The sequence below is a fragment of the Hyperolius riggenbachi genome, chromosome 1 (assembly GCF_040937935.1).
Source record: "Hyperolius riggenbachi isolate aHypRig1 chromosome 1, aHypRig1.pri, whole genome shotgun sequence".
Classification (NCBI taxonomy): Eukaryota; Metazoa; Chordata; class Amphibia; order Anura; family Hyperoliidae; genus Hyperolius; species Hyperolius riggenbachi.
In genome coordinates, this window is record NC_090646.1 from 272028593 (window position 1) to 272053433 (window position 24841).

General features: G+C 38.8%; 1 protein-coding gene across 1 annotated transcript in view; it reads left to right on the forward strand.

Moving 5' to 3' along the window:
• Positions 1 to 24841, forward strand: part of DNAH6 (dynein axonemal heavy chain 6) — a 443662-nt gene that overhangs the window by 222868 nt on the left and 195953 nt on the right. The window contains exons 44-50 of the mRNA XM_068233571.1: positions 5184 to 5330; positions 8300 to 8373; positions 10116 to 10270; positions 13170 to 13401; positions 15394 to 15546; positions 16533 to 16673; positions 18827 to 19069. Of these exons, the coding sequence (XP_068089672.1) occupies positions 5184 to 5330; positions 8300 to 8373; positions 10116 to 10270; positions 13170 to 13401; positions 15394 to 15546; positions 16533 to 16673; positions 18827 to 19069 (1145 nt within the window). The remainder of the gene's footprint in view (positions 1 to 5183; positions 5331 to 8299; positions 8374 to 10115; positions 10271 to 13169; positions 13402 to 15393; positions 15547 to 16532; positions 16674 to 18826; positions 19070 to 24841) is intronic.

Genomic DNA, 24841 nt, shown 5'->3' on the forward strand with positions numbered 1-24841 from the left:
AGAAAAAAATAATTCTTGGCATAATGTCCCACCTAAAGAAAGCCTAATTGGTGGCGGAAAAAACAAGATATAGTTCATTTCATTGCGATAAGTAATGATAAAGTTATAGACGAATGAATGGAAGGAGCGCTGAAAGGTGAAAATTGCTCTGGTGGTCAGGGGGTAAAACCCCTCAGTGGTGAAGTGGTTAAGCCACCAGCAAGCAAGAAAATACTCAACATAATTTTGTACTTTTGCAATTACGTCTCAGTACTTATTTAGTTGAAAAGTGCTGGAAAATTATTTTAAATAGAAGATGAAAAATAATCTCCTAGGAGAAAACATAGGAGAAAAGTGGAATTGCATATGGGCCATGGTGTATAATGTACAAAGAAGAAAAATTAACAAAAGAGAATTCTAGAAAAGGAAAAATAACATATAAACTAATCTTAGAATTTATGAGCAGTTAATACAACTCTAACTTAATCTAGCAATTTTGGCAAAGGTTAGCTTATACTGTCTTTAAAAATTGTACATTTTGATCAAACATTCCTCTTGATTATATTTGCACAGTGTGAAAGTTCTTTTTTTTTTTTTTTTTTTTCAAAATGTTTTATTGATTTAAAGGAAAAAAATAACTCTAGAAAATAATGATCCTAATGAAATACTCATTGCAGGGGTTCTGAGTTATGAATGTGTAACTGGACTATTTTACATAAGCAACGTTAATAACAGTTTCAGAATAACTAAAGGGGAGATATCTTGAGAATGGTGGATAGGTTGTTTGTTACAAATTATCTAAGATAATTGGATGCTAATTTGTAGGAAATGTTATTTAAAATAAATGAGATAGCAGAGGCCTTGATTGCTGGCATAAGAGATCTATAGAGACCACAAAGTTTTCTTGAACTAAGGCAGTCTACCACCGTTTATAGCTATCTTTCATATGTTAGTATATTATGGATTAGGAAGCTATATAGTGAATCATGCAGTGTGTAGGGGCGTATTATGTAATAGCAGCACAGAGGCTTTGTTTTGAAAGGCTCTTCGCATTACATGAGATATTAGTCTACTTGCTTAATTCCAGAATACTGAGATGTGATGACATTTCCACCACCTAAGGAAATAAGATCTGATTACACCTTCTAAGGAGGATGGATAGGATAGGAAAATGTTTCTGTAATGATAGTGTAGTTAACTGGGCTTTATATAGAATCTTAATATTGCTTTCTAGAATGAAATAATGTAAATTGCCCCTCATAAAGGTATTAGCACAATGTAACCTTCTGATTTGAGAGATGTGGGGGCCAAGATCCCTTTCTAAGCCTTAGTAAATCTTGCTCTCTGTAAGGGATCTGATGGTTATTTGTGAATATAGGTATGAGATTATAGTTATATAGTTACATAGTTATTTGGGTTGAAAAAAGACATACGTCCATCGAGTTCAACCAGAGAATAAAGTACAACACCAGCCTGCTCCCTCACATATCCCTGTTGATCCAGAGGAAGGCGAAAAACCCTTACAAGGCATGGTCCAGTTAGCCCCAAAAGGGAAAAAAAACCTTCCCGACTCCAGATGGCAATTAGATAAAATCCCTGGATCAACATCATTAGGCATTACCTAGTATTTATAGCCATGGATGTCTTTCAACGCAAGGAAAGCATCTAAGCCCCCTTTAAATGCAGGTATAGAGTTTGCCATAACTACTTCCTGTGGCAATACATTCCACATCTTAATTACTCTTACTGTAAAGAACCCTTTCCTAAATAAATGGCTAAAACGTTTTTCCTCCATGCGCAGATCATGTCCTCTAGTCCTTTGATAAGGCCTAGGGACAAAAAGCTCTTCCGCCAAGCTTGTATATTGCCCTCTGATGTATTTTTACATGTTAATTAGATCCCCTCTAAGGCGTCTTTTCTCTAGACTAAATAAACCCAGTTTATCTAACCTTTCTTGGTAAGGGAGACTTTCCATCCCACGTATCAATTTTGTTGCTCGTCTCTGCATCTGCTCTAAAACTGCAATATCTTTCCTGTAATGTGGTGCCCAGAACTGAATTCCATATTCCAGATGTGGCCTTACTAGAGAGTTAAACAGGGGCAATATTATGCTAGCATCTCAAGTTTTTATTTCCCTTTTAATGCATCCCAAAATTTTGTTAGCTTTAGCTGCTGCGGCTTGGCATTGAGTGCGATTATTTAACTTGTTGTCGATGAATACTCCTAAGTCCTTCTCCAAGTTTGATGTCCCCAACTGTATCCTATTTATTTTGTATGATGCTAGACCATTGGTACAACCAAAATGCATAACTTTACATTTTTCAACATCGAATTTCATCTGCCATTTATGTGCCCATAAAGCCATCCTATCCAGATCCTGTTGCAATATGTCCCTTTCTTCCTGAGAGTTGATGATTCTGCACAATTTTGTATCATCTGCAAAAATAGCAACATTGCTCACTACTGAATCTACTAGGTCATTAATAAATAAATTGAAGAACACTGGACCCAGTACAGACCCCTGTGGAACCCCACTGCTAACAGTCTCCCATTTTGAGTATGATCCATTGACCACAACTCTTTGTTTTCTGTCCATTAGCCAGTTCCCTATCCATGCACACAGACTCTTCCCCAGTCCTTGCATCTTCAACTTTTGCACCAGACTTTTGTGGGGAACAGTGTTGAAGGCCTTTGCAAAGTCCAAGTATCATCTACAGCATTCCCAATATCCACATTAGCGTTCACTACCTCATAAAAGCTGAGCATGTTTGTCAAACAGGACCTTTAGTAAACCCATGTTGATGCTGAGAAATAAGATTGTTTTCTACTATGAAGTCATGTATAGTATCTCTCAGTAACCCCTCAAATAGTTTGAATACAACTGATGTTAAGCTTACAGGTCTATAATTTCCTGGATCAGATTTTTTGCCCTTCTTAAATAATGGGAAAACGTGGGCTGTATGCCAAACCACTGGGACTCTGCCAGTTGAAAGAGAGTCACAAAAGATAAGATAAAGGGGTTTATATATAACTGAACTTTATTCCCTTAGGACCCGAGGATGCATGCCATCCGGGCCAGGTGCCTTGTCTATTTTTAGTTTATTTAGTCTTGCCTTCATTTCTTCCTGCGTTAAGTATTTAATATTACAGTTGGAAGATTGAGACTCTTCTGCCTTTGCATGATAGTAGTCTTATCATTCACCAACCTTTGAAGCATGATCTAGTGATGTCTTCATGTCTTCCCTAGTTTGAGCCATAAAGTATTTTGCTTATATTGAAAGTGATAGAAAGTAGAATGTGTTTTTGATCTTGTAAACATTGAATGTTTAGAGGAACTCTAGAGGAGCTCTTAAGGTATAGAGTGCTAAGAAACTAGATTTCAAATTGACTCCGAGAGGGGCAAATTGATTTAAGATCTATGGAGGGATCAGTGTTAATTGTGCAGTTTTATAGTTGTGTAAGTTAGGTACTGAGAGGCCGCCAAAGGATTGTTACCGGTATATCCCATCTCTTGCTATATGGGGGCTTTACTTAGCCATATAAATGAGAAGACAGCCATTTGTAAATTTTAGAGTTCAGTGGCTGTGATGTTCAATAGCAGTACCCTGAAGTAGCATAACATACTTGGTAATACGTTTCTGTGAATTGCATACATACATCCTGTCCAGGACACAAGGGAGAGAGTCTAGTTCTTCAGCATTTTAAAGAGAATTTTGATTGAAGGGAACTTCAGTAGATAAGAGCCCCCTATTCAGTTAACTTTTTTTCCTAGGTGATATTTTCACTCCTTAGCCTATATGCAATTCACTTTTTCTCTTGAGTTTTCTCCTAGGAGATAATTTTAATTTTCTATTTAAAATAACGTTTCACATTTTGCAATGGAAAAAGTACCAAAAAGTAGTTGAAGAAGGACTTTCAAAATTATTTTGAATATTTTCTTGCTTGCTAATGGTTTTAAAAGCAAGTATGAAAATATCACTGAGAAGAAAAACTGAATTGCATATGGGCGATAATATAATATGATGCAATAATATAATATGATCAATAAAATGCATTGTAAGCCACCAAGTAAAAAAATACTCAAAATAATTTTGATAGTATTTTTCCACCTACTTTTTGGTACTTTTTCAATTGCAAAATGCTAAAAAGTTATTTTCAAGATAAGATAAAAAATTTAAAAATTGTCTCCTAGGAGAAATCATTAATTGAATAAGACCCATTGGCTCATATGCATTTAATGTTTTCACCTGTGTTTTCTCCTAGGTGATATGTTGATACATTGTCAATAAAATGCTTTTTAATTCCCCAGCAATCAAGAAAATTCTCAAAGTAATTTTGATAGTTATTTTAAACTGAATATGAAAACTTATCTACAAGGAGAAAACTTAGGAGAAAAAGTTAATTGCATACGGGCCATTGCCCCTTATACAATACACTATGGCCCATATGCAAATAACTTTTTCTCCTGAATTTTCTCATAGGTGATAGTTTCACACCTTATTAATAAAATGCCTTTTAAGTTACCATCAAGCAAGAACATACTCAGATTATTTTTGACAGAACGTTTTCACCTACTTTTGGTGTTGTTTCATTTGCAAAGGGACACAAAGTTATTTTAAACAGTAAATTAAAAATTAATTCATAGGAGAAAACTTAGAAGAAAAAGTGAATTGATTAACACTGGTTCTCAGCTTTCCTCTGCAGAAAGTGAATCAAAGTGAATCACAGAAAAAAATCAAAAAACTCGGTAAAATGAGATTTTGCTGTGGTACAATATACTATATAGCAAGTTCCGAGTTCTGCATACACATTTTATACCGTTTAAAGCAAACCTGTGATCCAACACTGGGACCCTCTGGAAGTTTGAATCGATTACATGAATTCAATTCAATTTCAAAATCATAATCGCGTATAATCATAATTGCAAATGTTTTTGCAACATTTTGCATAAGTGCACATTATAATCATCACTAGGACATAAGGAGGCACAAAGGGGAGCAGAAAGGGGAAGAGGTGGTACAGAGGGACATGGTGGAGGTAAAGGTGGCACAGAGGGGGACACTGAAGGCACAGGGGAATAGAGGTGACACAGAGTGGGACACATGTTTGCAAAAATATGAGCAAAGTGAAATATGTTTTGCTTATCAATGACTATGACTAACATATTGTAGTAGAGATACAATTACCTTAACTTTTTTTTACAGGTATTCTTCAGTGTGATCCAGGAAGTGTACGAGACCAGACACAGATCTTCAGACTGTTTTGCCATGAATGTCAAAGAGTCTTCCATGATCGTCTAATCAACAGTGAAGATAAGCAATATTTCCATACAATGATGTCAGAGATGGCAAGTGAGTTCCTGTTCATTAGTTAAAGGCATTTTACAGAGACAAAAAAAGACGAGCAAGCATCACTAGGCAACTAATGTTACTCTAATTGCCATAATAGGCTATGCAGGGGGGTAAAGGGTCGCCGACCCAAAACAATATGTAATCAAAGAGAACAAGAGAACTAGGAATCCCCCCTGAATATAATAATAACAAAATGAGCAAATGATGCTGGATGTATGAGAAATTGAAAAAATCTTTATTAATGAGCCAACTACAAGTTAAAAACAATTAAAAACAAGGTAGCCAGACCTGGGCCAGAACCCCTGATAATACAATAATATGGGCGAGACCCTGCATACATATATAATATAATATAAAAACGGAATGTAGCCTGACCTGGATTCTCTGCGAAGACTATAGAACAAATATAAAATAAATATATATATAAGTGTATCAATACAGTGCCATAAAAAAATGTGGCACTATATCACAGAGATAATCCAAGGAAGGCTACACACCTATAGTAAACAACGTATATACTCCATCTCTAGCTGCCACTAAATATAATAAGGTGCTTGTGCATAACCAACTACTAAATGACAATCAAAAGGCATAATATTGTGAGATAATAAGTGAATATAGAGCAAACGGGTGATATGAGTAAAGGAAAATGATAATGTAAGATAGAAGAGGGAATATTCCCATAAGGTGCAAAAGTGAAACATTAAGAGTAGCAGTAAGAGAGCGAGAAATGAGCAGGGCTCACCTAATAAAGAAGATGAAAGGCCTCAGGAATGGCTGCGAGGGCGCTGCCTGCGCCGTCCGACTAGTTCCGCCGAAGCTGCGAGGGAATTAGCTAAAGGCAGGCATACACTAGTAGGTCAATATCTACCTGATATCATATGTTTATCATCTTGCCCCTGTCAATATTATGCTAGGTACACTCCATACAATTTTATGGCAGATTTACCTGCCAGATTGATTATTTCCAACATGTCCGATCTGAATTTCGATCAATTTTCCAATTGTTTTTCCGATCAATTTCCATTCACTTATATGGAAATCGATCGGAAAATCGATCGAAAATTCAGCTCGGACATGTAGGAAATAATCGATCTGGCAGTTAAATCTGCCAGAAAATTGTTTGTAATTGTATTAGATCAGAACTCAGCACAGATCTGATCTAATAACACTTGCATGGCTGTAACCACTAGCTTTGTACTGCCTGATGCAGTACAAGTGTAATTGACTCTACCTCATTTACTGCTACTGTACATGGCTCAACGCACTCCCAGCTGGTCAATATATCAAATAGCACCCTAACCTGATCAATGTTCCTTCAACAAAATGATCAAACAATAATTGAGAATGCCCAACTTATACATTTGCATTAGAGTTTTTTTTTTTTTTTTATCAAATCTAACATCTAATCTTCCCAAACAGAAAGTTATGCAGCTGTTTCTTGTAAGTTTACATTCCCTGAACTATTACCATTAGGGAGCAGGTGAAGCTCTGCTATGGAATGGTAATGGTGAGATTTGTATTTTTCACAGAAAAAAAAAATATTTTTGGAATAGCTGCATGTGGACAGTAACAAGTAGTTTTCAAAGATAATATTAATTTCAATAACAGCAACATTCCAAGGACACCAGAAGCTGATCACCCGGTAACAAGCAAGCTATAAACTAGTGGTAGTGGCAGCTGTTTGATTGATACTATTACTGTATTTCTCCTAAAATCTAATTGAGTTCAAGTGGGACAAGAAGGCACATCAATCATCACTTTTCTATTGGTTTCTAATCAGGGAGTGATTGATGGCTAGCTTCTTGAGGCAGTTATTTAACTGTGTCAATAAGTAATGCATTCCATAAGTAAATTTATTTTAGTTATTAAACTGATTTTCTGTAATTGCTGTCCCTCTCAAGCTGGAAAAACTCCAGTAATACTAAAATCTAATTTATTGTCTCTCAGTAATTGTTTCACATTACTATATGTCTTAACTCTCTGTTTGCAACTGTCCCTAATATAACCAAGTGGACTGGTTAGTCCCAGAAAAGAGTCTCTGGGGAGGATGGGGAATTTTTCTTTCAGTTTCCACTTTAATTTTCTGTTTAGATGTAGCTGGCATGAAGCTTTTTGACCACTTCTTATAACTAATTTGCACACATCGCTAAATAGGCACCGTAGTAGAATGCAGTACATGATTTAGGATACCCATTTTTATGTTAATTTTTCTGGTTTCAGCATCAGAAACAGTTCCTATATTTATATACAGGTATATTGCTGTATATTGGTAAATAACCCCTTCCTGTCAGTGTTGCAAAGCCTAGGCTGTTTAGCTATGCTGAGAGCATTCTGGGAACTTTCAGTAAAAGAACATTCCGCAAAGCTGCTGTGATAAATTTCAGAATGTAAATCAGAGGGAGAAAAGACTTTACAATTGGCAAACGCTGACTAAATAATTTAGAATTAATATTGTAAAGAAATAAGCAGTTTTATTCATTGCATTATTCTCAGTACACTATATGCGATTCAGATTTCCAATTTTGATGCGATTTTACATGCAATTCTGATTTTTGATGCAAGTGCAGGACTTTTTTTAATTGCATCAAAAATCGTAATCGCATATAAAATCGCATCAAAAGCAGAAATCGGAAACCCTAAAAAACTCCTGCATGCTGCGTTTTTCTTCTCCGTTTTTCTTCTTGTGTTGGTAGAATCCAGTGAAAATCCGAAACCGGAATTGCAAATCTAAATCATTAATCGGAATTTACAATATCTAAATACATTTTTATTTAAAAGGTAAGGCAAAGGTATTATTACTTTCCAGATCTGCTTTGGAAAATAAATTATATTGGTGGCTGATTTGTTAGGATAGAGAACAGAAAGGGCTCTTTTGATACCGTGCTTATTAAGCTTGTATGTTGCTTGTATGTTGTGTAGAACATTCGCATAATACATTTATCTGCCATTCTGTTTTTTTATTCCAGGTAAACATTTTGGAGTCCAAATTGAGCCAGAATACTTTGTTACAAAGCCCATTATTTTTGGAGATTTTATAAAGGTAAACATAGACAGCACTCATGTGTGAAGACCTCCCAGCCATACACGGATTACTTCTGCTACAAAAAAACAGACATCCATCATGCCTGTTTCTTAGATACAGCACATATGTTTGCAGACACCCTGCAGTGACAGCATGACAGGTTTTTGGGTCATGTCTTTGTAGTACTATGACACAATTGTCAGCTATGCCAAGCTACTCATTTCATGTGTCTAGGGGGACTGACTCACCCAGTAATGTATGTCATACATAAGAGCAATTTGCTCTTTTTTAATACTCACAGAAGGAAACTGTGTTAAGCTGAGCATATCATCTTTATAATGGTCTGATTAAATCCCACTAAAATACATGCTGTTCTTTTGGGAATGACTAATAATGGGAAATGATTATATGTTTATTCCCATGTTTGCAGTGATAACTAAGTACTTAAAGTAACCCTGTAGGGGATCTATGCATAATCATCCACTCTTATATCATGCAAAAAGTGTTTTATGAATGCACAGATGCTGTTTTTTACCCTGAACACACTTTCATTTCTCTTCTCCGCCATTTGAAAATAATTAAGTTCCAATAGCCTACTGAGTCATGGCTGAAATTAAAGGGGAACGTTAACCAAGGATTGAACTTCATTCCAATCAGTAGCTGATACACTCTTTCCTATGAGAAATCTTTTCCTTTTCTCGAATAGATCATCGGGGGGTCTGTATGGCTGATATTGTGGTGAAACCCCTCCCACAGTGTGATGTCATGACCATGGTCCTGACAGTTTTCTGTCTGTGAACCTCGTTGCATTGTGGGAAATAATGACTTTTTCCGACTGCCAAGCAAGCAGTATCCTCTCCCTCTGTGCATAGAACTCTCATTAAGGAACAATCCGTACTGATCACCTGGCAGAACTAAAGGGAGTACGTCATGGAATGGTGGGTGGTGCTATGCACATAAGTTGGCGCACTCTGCTGTAGGGTCATACGATCGTCTTTTTTTGCATTGCTGTGGTATGCGGCAGGAGCATTGCATCACAGCGTAACACAAAAATCAAAGGTGTAAAACCAGCCAAAGAGAAAGCATACAAGCTTCTTCAATATAGTGGTGTGGCTGAGATTTAAACATGTGTCTCTAGTGATGCAAGTCTAGAGTGTTGCTATGATACCGAATGCCCCCATGTTCCTCAAATTGTCATTGCAGTTGTGCAGTTCTTTGCTCATCCACAAATGTTGTTCACATTATTCCAAACTGAGCTGCATATAGTAAAAAACTGGACACTCAAACATTTTGGAATTGCACAAATGAAATGCATGTAAATAACAAAGTTTCAAAAACTTGCAAAGAAATCTTGTACAGTTAGTCATTACTTAAACAACTTTTGATGTTATGTCTACAGATACTTTGTTTGATGAAGGAAAACATCTAATTCAGTGCTGTGCATTATCCAGCATCATTTCTCTTTGAACTGCCTTATTAAAACTTAAGATAATACTAAATTAAACTTGGTATTCTGACATAATACATATTCTGGTATTATATATAATAAATGTGTACAGTATATCAGTTCAGATTTAGAGCATTATTGTGAGGGAGAGATATGACACCAGTCCATAATATTACACAGCTGAACTGACACAAAATGGCAAAGCTTAGCAAATCTCAGACAGTCTTCTTGCTGATGCTGACATTCCCAATGATTTCAAGCTTCTGCACTTGATGAGACTCTTGAACTCTTGTCATGCAAACTCTGGTTTTAGGTTGGAGCTGATAAAGCTGAAAGAGTTTATGAAGACCTGACTGACATGGAGAAGATTCGATCAGTACTACAGGACTATCTAGATGACTACAATATGACCAATGCCAAGGATGTCAAACTGGTGTTCTTCCAAGATGCGGTAGAGCATGTGTCCAGGTACAGGCCCAGAGATAAAAGAAGTTGTGATGTTCAGTTTAAAAATATCTTAAAGTCTGTGTCTAACTTCAGCTACATTCCTTCCCTCCTCCCTTCTTCTACTCCTAGCAATAAAATAACATGTTATAAATCATTAAACAAATCCCTAAATAACTTACAATGTCTGTATAGCAACACGGCTATAGCCCTTTCTGCTTTGTGTATGTATTCCGGCAAGGTTTGTATAACTAACCTGCCTTTTATCAACCAGGCCTTCAAGGATGCAGGGGAAGGGCATAGTGATGGTCTAACTTGCATTCCTTTTCCCTTTGTTTTGAATGGGGGAAGGGGGGGCATAGATCTTGGCAGCAGACATCATGAAAAGGAGGTCTGCCAGTTGCAGCTTCTGACTGTGTTTGTGATCCACAATTTTACTGTAGCTAGGATTTCTTTTAGTTTCTAATACCGGTTATATTGCTGTGGGGGTAGAATGACAAAAGACGAGGAGAAAATTAACTGAAGGTGGTACACCTGTTTATCACTTTTATTTTCTACTTCCTCTTTACTTTTGGTCTTAACCACTTAAAGAGACACTGAAGCGAATAAAATTATATATAATATAATGAATTGGTTGTGTACTATGAATAATTACTAGAAGATTAGCAGCAAAGAAAATATTCTCATATTTTTATTTTCAGGTATATAGTGTTTTTTCTAACATTGCATCATTCTCTAATATGTGCAAATTACACAACACTCAGCATTCAAAATTATTATTTCAGAGCAGTCTGTGAACTAATGACCTCTCCTCTGCCAGAGGAAAAGTAAATAGTTAACTAACAGTTGAGATAATAAAAGTCAGAAAACAGCCCTCTCCACTACTTTGAAAGTCTTAGAGATAATGGCTTTTTGTATAGAGATAACAACTGGAGTTTCTTAACTCTTCCTGTACTGGAAACAATTAGACTGATGTATCTGATCTTAATGTTTTATTTCTTAGCTGTACTACACATACAAATCATAATATCATAGTTTTTTTTTCGCTTCAGTGTCTCTTTAAGGACCACGGGCTTAAACCCCCTAAAGACCAGGCCATTTTTTAACAAGATACGCTACTGTAGCTTTAAGGCCTGCAGGGCCTCACAACTCAGCACACAAGTGATTTCCCCCCCTTTCTGCCCACCAACAGAGCTCTCTCTGTTGAATGTGATAAAAAGCATTGAACTTTTACTCTGCGTCCATGTGTGCCTATTTTTTATTATTATTATTGTTTCTGTCCCCCAGATTGGATATTTTGAGAGAACAGAGCTCTTCACTGCACACATCCTTTACTAAATCACTTCAACTGAGTTTGAATGATGACAGACAAATAGCTGCTAGACTATTGTGTACTAACCTGACTATACTGCCAGTGAAACCAAATGGCTATATTGTTCACATCCTGTGCTTTCAAATGAGCTTATCTGCCATCCCTGCCATGGCAGTCAGGTGACACAGGGGAGAGATCAAATTACAACTTGTGATTATAGACTAATGAGGGGGAATTAGACAGGCTAAACTCTCTACATACATACAGGGTGCATTTCTCTATGTTTTCCTTCTGTCCTGTGCAAGAGTTCAGATCCACTTTCTGATCACAACCTGTGATTAGTCACAGATGAGGGGGACAGACTAAACTCTATAAATACATACAGGTTGAATTTCTATGTTTTCCTTCCTTCTGTGCAGGAGTTCAGGCACACAATTTTGTGATTAGGCACAGATGATGGGGAATTAGACAGGCTAAACTCCCTATATACATACCGGGTGCTTTTCTCTCTGTTCTCCTTCTGTCCTGTGCAAGAGTACAGATCCACTTTAAATATAAGTCCCGCCCCACCGATGACATCATACCGCACCCCGTACTGCCGCACCACTGCAATTTGGCCGCCAGCCCGCTGGGATCCAGGAGGAAGCAGAGAGGAGATGGGAATCCCGGTGGCCGGCAGAAGAGTCCTGGAGTCCCGCACTGCAGCACAGATCACCGAGCGGGACCCAGGTCAGATGCAGGGCTATGTTTTTAGCTACCCTGAGCATAGCTCATGGTTACCGCTCCTAGCATCAAATTCTTACCTCGAACTATGTTCGGGATTACCGCAAGGTGGGTTAAAGGGAAATCATTACAGCAAAGGGCATATTTGAATTGTGACTACTACTGAGCATTTTATAGTCATGACCATAAAGGCCCTTTTACACCAGGAAATGCGATCCCAAGTGTAATCATGCTGTGTTGTGATCACATTACTTTCTACTGAAATTTTGCCGCAATTGTGATCCGTCGGGTATTATGGTCTATTACTATTTGGGAAAAGGAATCGTGTGTGGAAAAACAGCACAGCTATTTACATGCTAATTGCAGTGCTTTTGCGATCGGCAAAATGATCTGATTTTTTTAATATAAACTTTATTTTTGCAAAAACATGTTTTCCAATTAATTAATTAACTAACCATACACCATTAATTAATTAACCATAAATATTACAAAAAGATCCAGCTTTTGACATTGTGCATTTCACAACTATTTCCATTATGCAATTATTATAACATGCTTTACTTCACTTATCATCTTAGTAATCATGTGGTCAGGCGCCTATTGACTGCTGACTGGTTTACGTAGCTCAGCTGTCACTAACTGAGCAAATACACTGCAGTGGTGCCAGAGTGACAGGAGCAACGAGAATGTTGTGAGTGTGTGAAGGCAAATAGTTGAAATCTACGTTCTGTTAGAGACTGACAGCCAGCAGCAGGATGTAGATTTTAACTACATCGGTCCAGGACAGGTTAACTACAATTGTTCTATTTCTTTTTTTTTTTCACTACCATTGTTCTAATGTTGACTGACTATCTAGAAAAAGTTATTTTTTTTTCTATTTAAACACAGGATTGCACGCATGATCCGCCAGGAAAGAGGAAATGCACTTCTAGTTGGAGTTGGTGGAACTGGAAAACAATCTCTGACTAGACTTGCAGCTCATATATGTGGCTATAAATGTTTTCAAATAGAGCTCAGTCGTGGATACAACTATGACTCCTTTCATGAAGATCTTAGGAAGCTCTACAAGATGGCTGGGGTGGAAGACAAGGACATGGTTTTCCTCTTTACAGACACTCAGGTAAGAATTCAAAGGTCAATCACAAATGAAATAGCCAAAGGCACTGCAAAGTAATGTTATGATATTAATGATATTCTTCCTTTAACTTTTTAGCAGCCTTAAACAAATTATCTCCTTTGAGATAGTGCACTGCATTTTGACCTCAGCCAGCAGAACTTGTTGTGCTGTAAATTCTTGGAATGCTTTGATGTCTCTCTGCTAGCAGAGGACATAGAAACTGAAAGCAGAAGTCCCCTGCTATTGTCTCACACTGCCCACTACTAGCAAGTGGCCATAAATTCATATTACAGCAGTACTAATTAGTAGCAAGGAAATGTAACAAGAAATAAAAAAATGTGAAACATAAATTGGCCTTGAGTACTTGCAAGCCTAGGGTTAAATTTGCTTTTATGGTGTACTTCTTTGGCTGTAGAAGTGAGCAACTTCTCTATGTTTGCTGAAACTAAATGTGCTATAGGCTTCAATATTCCCTCACAGACTCAATTAGTGTCAGTAATGCAGAAAACAGATGATGTTTCCTAACATCTTGCTTAAAGAGACTCCGTAACAAAAATTTCATCCGGTTTTCTTCCAACCTACAAGTTCCAAAATCTATTCTAATGTGTTTTGGCTTACTGCAGCACGTTCTACTATCACCATCTCTGTAATAAATCAACGTATCTCTCTCTTGTCAGACTTGTCGGCCTGTGTCTGGAAGGCTGCCATGTTCTTCAGTGTTGTGGTTCTGTGATACATCTCCCCCCTCCAGGCCCCTCTCTGCACACTGCCTGTGTGTTATTTAGATTAGTGCAGCTTCTCTCTGCTCTATTATCTTTTACAAGCTGGATAAATCCTCCTCTGAGCTGGCTGGGCTTTCACATACTGAGGAATTGCATACAGGCAGAGCTGTCTGCACTCTGCAGGAAGAAACAGCCTGACACTTCAGTGGAAGATAGCTGCAGGGGGAAAAAAACACACAAATGATCTCTTGAGATTAAAAAGGAAGGCTGTATACAGCCTGCTTGTGTATGGATGTATTTTCTATGTGTGGACATACTGTACATCAACCTAATTCCTGTTTTGGTGGCCATTTTGTTTGTTTATAAACAAACTTTTTAAAACTGTTTTTAACCACTTTTAATGCGGCGGGGAGCAGCGAAATTGTGACAGAGGGGAATAGGAGATGTCCCCTAATGCACTGGTATGTTTACTTTTGTGCGATTTTAACAATACAGATTCTCTTTAACACCAATTCACTAAGCTTGTTATTGCACTGAAATGTAAAAGTACTGACTAGTGAGGTAAAGTAGTGGCTTGTGCGGTAAATACCTCATGAAATGTCAAGAAATGTGAATTCGCAAAGATTAGAACATTCGGTAAAAAAAGTAACAGTGCTAGCAAACAGCTTGCAATAGCATTGACAGACTAAAGCAGAGAGCCAATAGGTAGAGCTTCCCCCTTCTGCTACTCACCCCATTTGAGCCAATGCACTTGTGGGCAGGACATACAAATGACAGAGCAGGAGAAAGAGACATTCAAAGAGGGAAAAAGCATTGGACTTCACAATAATAACACAGGAACAGCTCATACAGAGAGAAAAATCACAGCTTACTGCCTTAGCTACTCTACAGTGGGTGAGATATTACGAGCAGGGCCTGGTGAATTGAAGCAACATTTTTGGTAAGTTACTGAACTGTGGAAATCTAAGTGAATTTGACACACAAAAAAAGTCTGAAATGCGGTATTTTGCTGACCAATTTTTTTTTTACCAAAACAGGTCTTTAATAATTGAAGCCTAGGACTGTCATTTTATGTTTCAAATACTGTAATGTGATATTTTTTTCTGCTGTGATTGCAGCCTTTAGTAGAACTTTCATAGGGCTGACCAACTTTACTGTAGGTTTGACATGTCAGTGATGAAGGATCACATTGTTATATAGGAATTGGTGGATATATTGAACATTGTTGCTTTGTATTACTCACATCACTATGGTAATATTCTAAAATATATAGATTGTTGTAGAAGAGTTCCTTGAAGACATCAATAACATGCTCAATTCTGGGGAGGTACCAAACTTGTTTGAAAAGGATGAGCTGGAGTTTGTACTGGGAGCAACTAGACCAAAGGCAAAGGAAGCAGGAATACCTGAAGGAAACAGAGATGAGGTATATATGATTTTTTCTTCTGGCATTTCTTGTTTATCAACAATTGGCTGGGAAAGAGTTTTAAAAATACCAGGAAGCTAATGACTGATTGAACCTACAAAATGTATTTTTCTTGTTTATGGAATCATTGTACAACTTTCACATCCAGATCCAGTTCTGATTATATAAGTCTAAATTCAATATTCACATTTTGGTCTATCAGAATAACACATTGCTGATACTACTATTTTTGGACAGCACTTCCTTTTTAATTACATAATTTCATATGTCTAAGATGTGATAAGTAATCAGGGGCATCTTCTATACTATTATTGTGTATTTACTGTATGTAGCCTCAGCATCTTCCCCAGAGCTTTTACATTGTGCATATAATCATGTAACTAAGTGTCCCTCAGAGGTGCACACAATATAATCCCTACCATAGCCAGTCATTGTCTTATGTTCCAATTACAGTTTAGGCCCAGTTTTGGGGGGGAGCCAATTAACCTAACTGTATGTTTTTAGAATGTGGAACAAAACTGGATAATCCATAGGAAACCCACACAAACAAAGGGAGAACATACAGGCTCCATGCAGAAAGTGTCCTGGCCTAGGTTTTAACTGTGTACCCTAGCATGGCAAAGCCACTATGCCACCATGCTGCCTGTATGAGATATACTATTCAGTATTTCATCCATAGAAGGGGTGGGCCCTTTTTGTGAAAGCCTATCCCAATTTTAGCACACTGTGGTTGGTGCACCTAATTGTATATAATATACATAACACATTGGGAGAACTGGAGTCTTAGTGTAATTGCTTTTATATTGGGACTTAATGTAATATTTTGTTAAATGTTATTTCACTGAATGGCACATAGATATTCATAAGGTTGAGGCATTATTACATACAGTAAACTGACACACTTTGTGTATTTTTGTAGTATAACAGTATTTACAGTTTGTGCAACAGTTGTTTTGTCTTAACTTCATGTTTTGTTTGCATACCAGGTCTTTCAGTATTTTATCAATAGAGTGCGACAGAAATTGCACATTGTGCTGTGCATGAGTCCGGTAGGAGAGGCCTTCAGAGCAAGATGTCGTATGTTTCCATCACTAGTTAACTGCTGTACCATAGACTGGTTTGTACAGGTTAGTACATTATTTCAAACTAGCAGGTGTCCAGTACGATCCCCCCCCCCCCAAAAAAAAAAAAATATGAGCAATATGAGCAATACATTAATTTTTATACATTTTTATTGGTCAGGTGCCTCAATCCATGTACACAGACTATGATGTAGAGTGTATAGTAAAAAAATGAAGAGAACCCTTCACTTCATCATAAGTGGAACAGAAGTTTACCTTCTTAGGGCCTGTACACACTGCTGCGCTTTTCAAATCGCATGCAATTTTTAATCACAAGGTCTTTTGAAAAATAATGAAAATCGTGAAGACCTGTACACACTGCTGCGATGCGCTTTTCCTATTCTCATGAAGGCTTGCGATTTTAAAAGCGCATGCGATTTTAAAAGTGCAGCAGTGTGTACAGGCCCAAATGGAAGATATTTACAATTATTCAGGTTGGAGAGAGCTTTGAGGTGTCCCACAGTGCATCACTGCTGAATATGAAAATCATCTCTTTGTTGTCCCTAATACCTAAACACACCTCCAGAACTGCTGGAATGTAACGATATTTCAGCTTTGTAATATTACAGAGCCACAATATTCCAACATGCATACAGACTGTTTCGGATTGGTTGAACCTCATCAGTGCATGGAATAGCTCTATGTGGTAGGACTTGAAACACCCAGTGTTACAGATTACCCAGCAAGCTCATGGTGAACCAGAACTCCTAGGAGTGTGTACGTGGCTGAAAGAGATCAAAAAGCCTCCTTACCAGAATGCTATGTAAAACAGAAGTTTGACTTCTTAAAACAGAAGGTATTTGTGATTATTCAGGTTGGAGTGAGGTACAGTATGAGGCTACAGTGCATCACTGCTGAATATGCAAATCATCTCTTTGTTGTGCCTGATAGCTTAAATAGTAAGGATAAGGAGGCTTTTTGATCTCTTTCAGCCCCTTACACACTCCTAAGAGTTCTGGTTCACCATAAGCTTGCTGGGTAGTCTGTTACTCTCCATCATAAGTGTGCAAAAGAAATAGATAAACCACATTGCTGCACAGCGTTCCCATGTGAAGTGTTGCAATGTAACTAACAGCAAAGGCTGTATCATTAACCTTATAAAAGTACTGCAGATAAACATAGAAGTACAACTCTAGTTTATCATGACTTCTGAGCTGGTCCATCACAACAATCCAACAGAAGAGGCCTAATCATACTGCAGGTATCATAATCCAGCAGAAACCATTCCACTTATACCACTAGACTGAAAGATAAGTTAGGGCCCGTTTCCACTTGTGCAGTGGGAATCGCCGCGGTAAAAATTTGCATGCGGATGTGAATTTCGCATACGGTTTCACATGGATGACTATGTATGTGAGTTTAACCATGGCAGTGCCTGTGTGCTTTTCCATTGTTTCTATGCGAAATTGTTTGTGACTTCGCATTAAAATTTGCATATCAAAACCGCATACAAAATTCCTATTATATACATTGTATGCGAATCGCATAGCGGTATGCGGCGTGCGAATTCTGATGGCTCTGCCGTGCAGATTTTTTCTGCACAGAAAAATGCTCAGAAATCCTGACAAGTGGAAACAGTCCCATCCACTTGTATTGTCTATGCAAATCTGCATGCAGGAAACGCATGCAGATTCGCTCTAGTGGAAACAGGCCCTAAAAGTACTTCCTAAAAAAAAAATAAAAAAAAAAAATAGCTAAGTTATAAAAATAACCTCAGTAAATAAATTCCTTCTAGTCATGATATTATTTATTTGAATATTTCTGATCTAAACACAAATGCTTTTACTTTCTTGTCACAACTTTTGTATCTGTGAAGCTGAAGCCCTAATAAATTATATCAGTACAGTATTAGAGTCCCCTAACAGTATTACTTCTAAGTAACATTTACATTTCTATTACACCAGAGGGGTTGGTACAGATTGTTCTGAAAGAAATAATGTTCACGTATTTTAGTATTTCTTTTGCTAGTCATGGAAAGTATCCCAATCTGAAGAAATAAAAGAACATGTTTGATTTTGGTCACTTTTATATGGTTATTAGAAAATGCCTTGGGAAAGATTTAATTTCATTGAAAGGTAAAACACTGAATCTGTTGCAGCTAAGCAAACATTATTACAAAGAGATTTGTAATTTCATCTTTCTGTTCATTTGACTTGCAGTGGCCCAGAGAAGCCCTCCTGTCTGTTTCACAAACTTTCTTCACCAATATTGACCTTGGCAGCGAGGAGATGAAGGAGAGGTTCTCCGAGATGTGTGTGGAGATTCACATGAGTGTCACTGAAATGGCTGAACGTTACTATGCAGAGCTGAGGAGAAGATACTACACCACACCCACCTCTTACTTAGAGTTGATCAACCTTTATTTGTCAATGCTAGGTGACAAAAGGAAACAGCTGGTTTCGGTAATGTCTGATTATCATGATGGAATATTAGTATAATAGTCCCTTTGCTAAATATGATTTGTTGTGGTCAGGGTAGGCATTTTTCTTGTCCATAGCATAAGTTGTCTAGCTCAGACATATTGCATGTCTCTGTTTATGTGATGTCCAGGAGATAAAATAGCTGTAAGGATCATAGGATCATGTCTGCTACAGGAATAGGAACTCATACCATAAGATTATAATGGTGCCTTCATAAAACAGAAGGTATTTGTAATAATTCAGCATTAAGTAAGCAACCATGGTTTCCCAAGATCACTTCCTAATTTGCAAATCATCTTCATGCCCCTGAAAGCACGGTGCACATCCAGATCCGCTGGTGTATAGTGAGCCTGTAGCTTCTACATTTTACAGAGCCACAGCAATCCCTACATGCATATAGCCTGTTTCTGACTCTTGGTCCTCATCAGTGCATGACATGGATTGATATGGCTCTATGGGATAGGGCTTGGACAAATTCTGCCTAGAAGCCAACAACGCGCTCCACGCGGATGATCCAGAGGGACCCGTTTGGTCCACACTACCGGGACCCTAGGCGTGCTATCTTGCCCCTCTGATGAGGCCCTAAGCAAGTATGGGCGAAATGGCTGTAAGGGCAACAAACCTGGAGCATCCCTAAGCGCATCCACGCTTCTGTTCCCACCTATGCCTGCTACCACATGTCCACACTAACGCAAGTATAGCCTGCACTGCTTATTTTCTTGCTCCTCGCATGTTTTCCGGCTTGGTTCTGGGCTTGCAAGTTTTCTAATGTGCTGATGGACAGATTAAGTCACGTTTGCCTGATGCATAGAAGTGATTTTGATGCTTGATGCTTTGCAGCTATCAGATATGTTCACGGAATGGCAATAAATGACGACAGTTTTATCTTTGAGTGCCTGCCAGTTTTTTCTTCTTGTGAAATACTTGGACAAATTCTACAGAATACCCTGTTAGCTCATACATGTTGGGTTAGTGTGGCTTTGTAAAATTTATAAACTATAGGCTCACTATGCTTCAGTGGTTCTGAATGTGTGTCTGGTTTTCAGGGGCATAAAGAGATGATTGGCACATTCGGGAGTGATGCATCATGGGAAACCACACCTGCTCACTTACAGCTGAGATATTGCAAATACCTTTTGTTTTAAAAAGGAAAAATCATATTTAGTGTTGCTTTTTAGTAAGAGGACTTTTCGGTCTCTTTTAGCCCTTCATACTTTCTTAGAGTTTCTGGGTCACAGTGAGCTATCTGGGAATACTGTGGGATTACTAATTTATTGAACAAGTGTCTTAACATACAGTGCCCAATGATTTAGGCACAACACAACCCCCATTCTCAAGATGGCATGAAACGGGGCTCTCCTTCTAACCCCAGAAGCCTGAACATCTTGGGCATAATGTAGGAAAATACACAGTGTGGATATGGAATCACTTTATGTTTAAGGATATGAGTTGAGAGTCAGGGTAGGAAAAGCAAATGCATTCTGTGACAGGCTGACAGCAGTGGATACATTCTGGTCACCAGTATACTGGATTTTCTTCAATGCTAACTGGCATATGGGAACAGGTTTACTAAGAATAGTCTGTTTTCTTTTGAGATCATTGGAGAACATAAACCTGGTTTGGGTTTGTATGCTTTTAAATGACAGAATACTTTTCTACCCATTCCGCTTTTGAATAAGACTTGAAAGAGAATTGAAAACTTCCGCCATCTAATAGCAGGCGTTTTATTCATGCCAGTTTCACAGAACTGCTTATGTTTTACAAAGATGTCCAGGAGATCCTTAGTAAAGCATGCTCTGGTATTTGGTATGGGCAGGTGTGTAACTTCAGGGGAACGGCCCCTTCAACTGCAGGGAGGCCTAGAGCTGTGAGGGATTCCCAACTTCAATCTTCCCTCCATCCAATAAAAGGGTCCATCCTTCACATCAGGTGATTTTGTGGCTACACTTGTTCTGGATATAAAGATTATGATAGCCACGCTTGTTTTATGACCCTTGCAAGATGAGCCACCTGCCTATGAGGTTCACCAATGGTGGGCAAGGGAAAGGGTGTTAACACTGGGGGACCCCTCAAAGGTTTGGTGGGGGGCCCCATGATTTTTAGTTATGCATCTGAGCTTCAAGCCTTCTAGCAAGGTCTGTTGTGAGTGAACATTTCTGGCTTCTAACACTGAAGACAATTATGATGGTAACTAGCAGACCTAAGCCTATTTAAAAACGGGCTCTAGGTCTGGTTGAAACCCCGTCTCCCTCTCCTCCCCTCCCCTCCCCTTCCTTCCCTCTCATCCTCCCCCGTGACCGATGCCACCGCCGCACAGTCACCACGCCTGCGCGCTCCCCTTCTGGCCCGTCCTCCCTCAGCTCTCCCCAGTCCCGGAGTCCCTCCCTGCACAAGCGCAGTACCGCAAAACACGGGACACACACACACACACACACAGGTAGTGCAGGGATGGGACGCAGAGACAAAGGGGTTTTATTATAGAGGATGGAAAGACTAAGCTTCAGTGCAAAAATCAGAAGCTGATGTGCAGTATGTAGTGAGTATTGTCTATATAGTGCATACTCAAAGAAGTGTCACATTACGGTGTATATGTAGTACTTAAGATTTGCTTCATGAACAGTCTTCCACTAAACTTTTCTGTACTGAACTCCTACAGCCAGTTAGAGTTGATGAAAGTCAATATTTTGTCATGTCTTCCTGGGCAAAGGCTATCTGCTTGTCAACCCACCAGCATAAATGAGCACTAAACTTATATTATTAAGAACATGTGCTGTTTGTATTCTTATAATACAAGTTCCAGAAGTAGCTGCATTGAAAAATAAAAAAAAATCAATGTTTAGCAGTTGAATTGCTTGTGAAAGGCACAGCATTAGGGTGTCCCAGTTCTGCCTGAAATAATAATATAAGCAAAGCTAAAATTCACATAGACAAGCTGCTCTCAGTGAGTCTAGTTTAGTGCCGCTTAAACAAAAAGCGCAACAAGTAAATAGATACCTAATAGCATTATTGTTGCAATTTGACATTAATTGAAACATTCCCTTTAAGTGTTAACATTACAACTTATTGCCACAGTACCAAATCCAGTCTTGCAAATGAAAATCACAGTATGCATTTTTATGGTTTTCAATTATAAATGTGACGTATCTATCTGCCTGGCATCTTTTATTTATAGGTAGTATATAAAATGATGTTTTTTTTCAGTTGACTAACAGTTCATACCCAAGAGTATTTCTGCCCCATCTGTCTCTCTTGCCTAAACTGTGTATGTGTGATAGAAACACAAGCTAAAATGAGAATATAAATAAGCAGGACAAAATACAGATATTTGAGTGAAACAGCACCACTATAAAGAAGGTCTCCAGGATGTGCCGTTAACCCATTAGCAGCTTCAAACAAAATGGTTTTTTTTTAAAGCTGCTAGTGAATTGTAAGCCTCTGTCAGCATATCTTGTTTGGCTGCCTGGTGCAACCAAATGAGCGGGTCGCAGGGAGCAATTATACTATACTATATGTACTGGACATCTTCTCTTCCTCCACCAGCAGTTCTGAACTTTCGGCAGGTCTTCTGGGTCCCGATCACATTCGATCACATATGACATGGAGACCATGTCAGCATTATAGGACCACCTAGTGGTGGGGTGGAAGAGGGGTGATGGAAGACATGGAAGAGACTCTTCCATCACGCCTCTTCCACCACCAAGTGGCGCTGTAACACTGACATGGTCTCCTGGATCCCGATTACATTTGATATCATGTGGTCAGAACCGAGAAAGACTCGTCAGGATTACATCGCTGCCGTGGTGGAGGAAGAGGGAGCCAATCCAACCATCCGGACAGATAAGTATGAAAGCTCCCTGTCGCCACTCTGCACACCCTGCCGAGACTGCCAGGCTGGGGAAGGCACACTTCAGTGTCATGTGGCAGTGCACAGATTGGCGAATTGGAACGTGTTCCCAAAGCCAATAAAAGTGTTTGATGAATGAATGAACTGTTGTAACCAGTAACAGTGATCATTCATTGTAAACACAACAAACTATCACTTCCTGTTAACTCAGAAAGCTGTGAATCAGTTTTCTAAGTAGACAAGAGACTGTGTGAGGACATCTAGTGGATAAAAAGTAATATTACATTAGAAAATATAAGAAAAGTGAAAATATATATATAAGAAAAAGAGAATATATAAACTGTTACCTTAGGGACTTTTAAAATATGTATTCCATGAGGACGTATTACTGTTATTTTTGCAAATGAGGGCTTGTAATTATTGAGTACAATAAGAAAACCAAAAACATAAAATGGAAAAATACACCTTTATTTCCAAATAAAATATTATCACCATACATTGCACTAGGAACATAATTTAAAGGTTGTAATAACCAGTACAAATGAGCAAAAAAATTGGGGTTTTGTCTACAGTAGCACTTTTTTTGTGTTTCAACTATAATGGCTAAAAATTAAGAAATAATGATTTTTTGATTCTTATTCCCTTTAAAATGCATACAAAATATAATAATTCTTAGTAAAAAAAAAAAAAAAAAAGTACCTCCCAAAGAAAGCCTAGTTTGTCCTGAAAAAAACAACAATATATAGATCATTCAGGTGTGATAAATAGTGATAAAGTTACTGCTGAATGAATGAAAGCAGTGTTGATATGTGAAAATTGCTCTGGTTTTTAAAGTGTACCTGAAGGGAAAAAAGTGCCCCTAGGGGGTACTTATCTCCAGAGGGGGAGGCCTCCGGATCCTAAAGAGCCCCCCCCCTTTCCCATCACTAGAGGGGATCCAGTGTTGGCTCCCATGAAAACTCCCTTGTACCCCCCCCCCCCCCACACACACACACACACACACACTATAAGAGGTCAGAAACTCTGAAGGGACAACACTGCCAAACACTCTCCCTCTTGCTGTTTTCATTGGTGGAGAGGAAGGGGGCTCACATGGGTTGCCATTTGTCTCCGGACCCCACGCCCCCTTCTATTTTGCATTCTGAAAGAGGTGCGGCTGGACAGACCTGTTGCCCCCTCCCAGGGCCGGTTCTGGACCTTTTTCTGCCTGAGGCAACCCTGTGAAGATGAGCCCCCCCCCCTCCTGATTTGGAATGATCGCACAGCACCAAATAATTTGCACCGCATGTTATAGCTGCGGTGCAACAAAAAAACACCCTCAGTATAGGTAGGTAGGTAGCCAGGTATAGGTGCCCCATGTATAGATGTGTAGGAAGCCAGGTATAGGTGCCCCCAGTATAGCTAGCCAGGTATAGGTGCCACCAGTATAGGAAGCTAGGTATAGGTGCCCCCAGTATAGGTAACCTGGTATAGGTGCCCCCAGTATAGGTTAGCCAGGTATAGGTGCCCCCAGTATAGCTGGTCTGGTATAGGTCCCCCGAGTATTGGTAGCAGGTATAGGTGCCCCCATTATAGGTGGCAGGTATAGGTGTCCCAGTATAGGTAGCAGTTATAGGTAGCCCAATATAGGTAGCAGGTATAGGTGCCACAGTGTAGGTAGCAGGTAGCAGGAATAGTTGCCCAAGTATAGGTAGCAGGAATAGGGGCCCCGGTATACGTAGCCACTGCGGGGAGGGGGCCAAAATCATTCCCCTCTCTGGCCGCCCAATCTCTGCATGAAGTGCATAATCACGCATCATGCAGGGAAGCAGGAAGTAGAAAGTAGGTGGCTGCCGGCGGAGACACATTGAATGGAGCGAGCAAGCAGGTGAGCTAATTACAACCCGCACTGCTGCGCCAGCTCTGCAGGG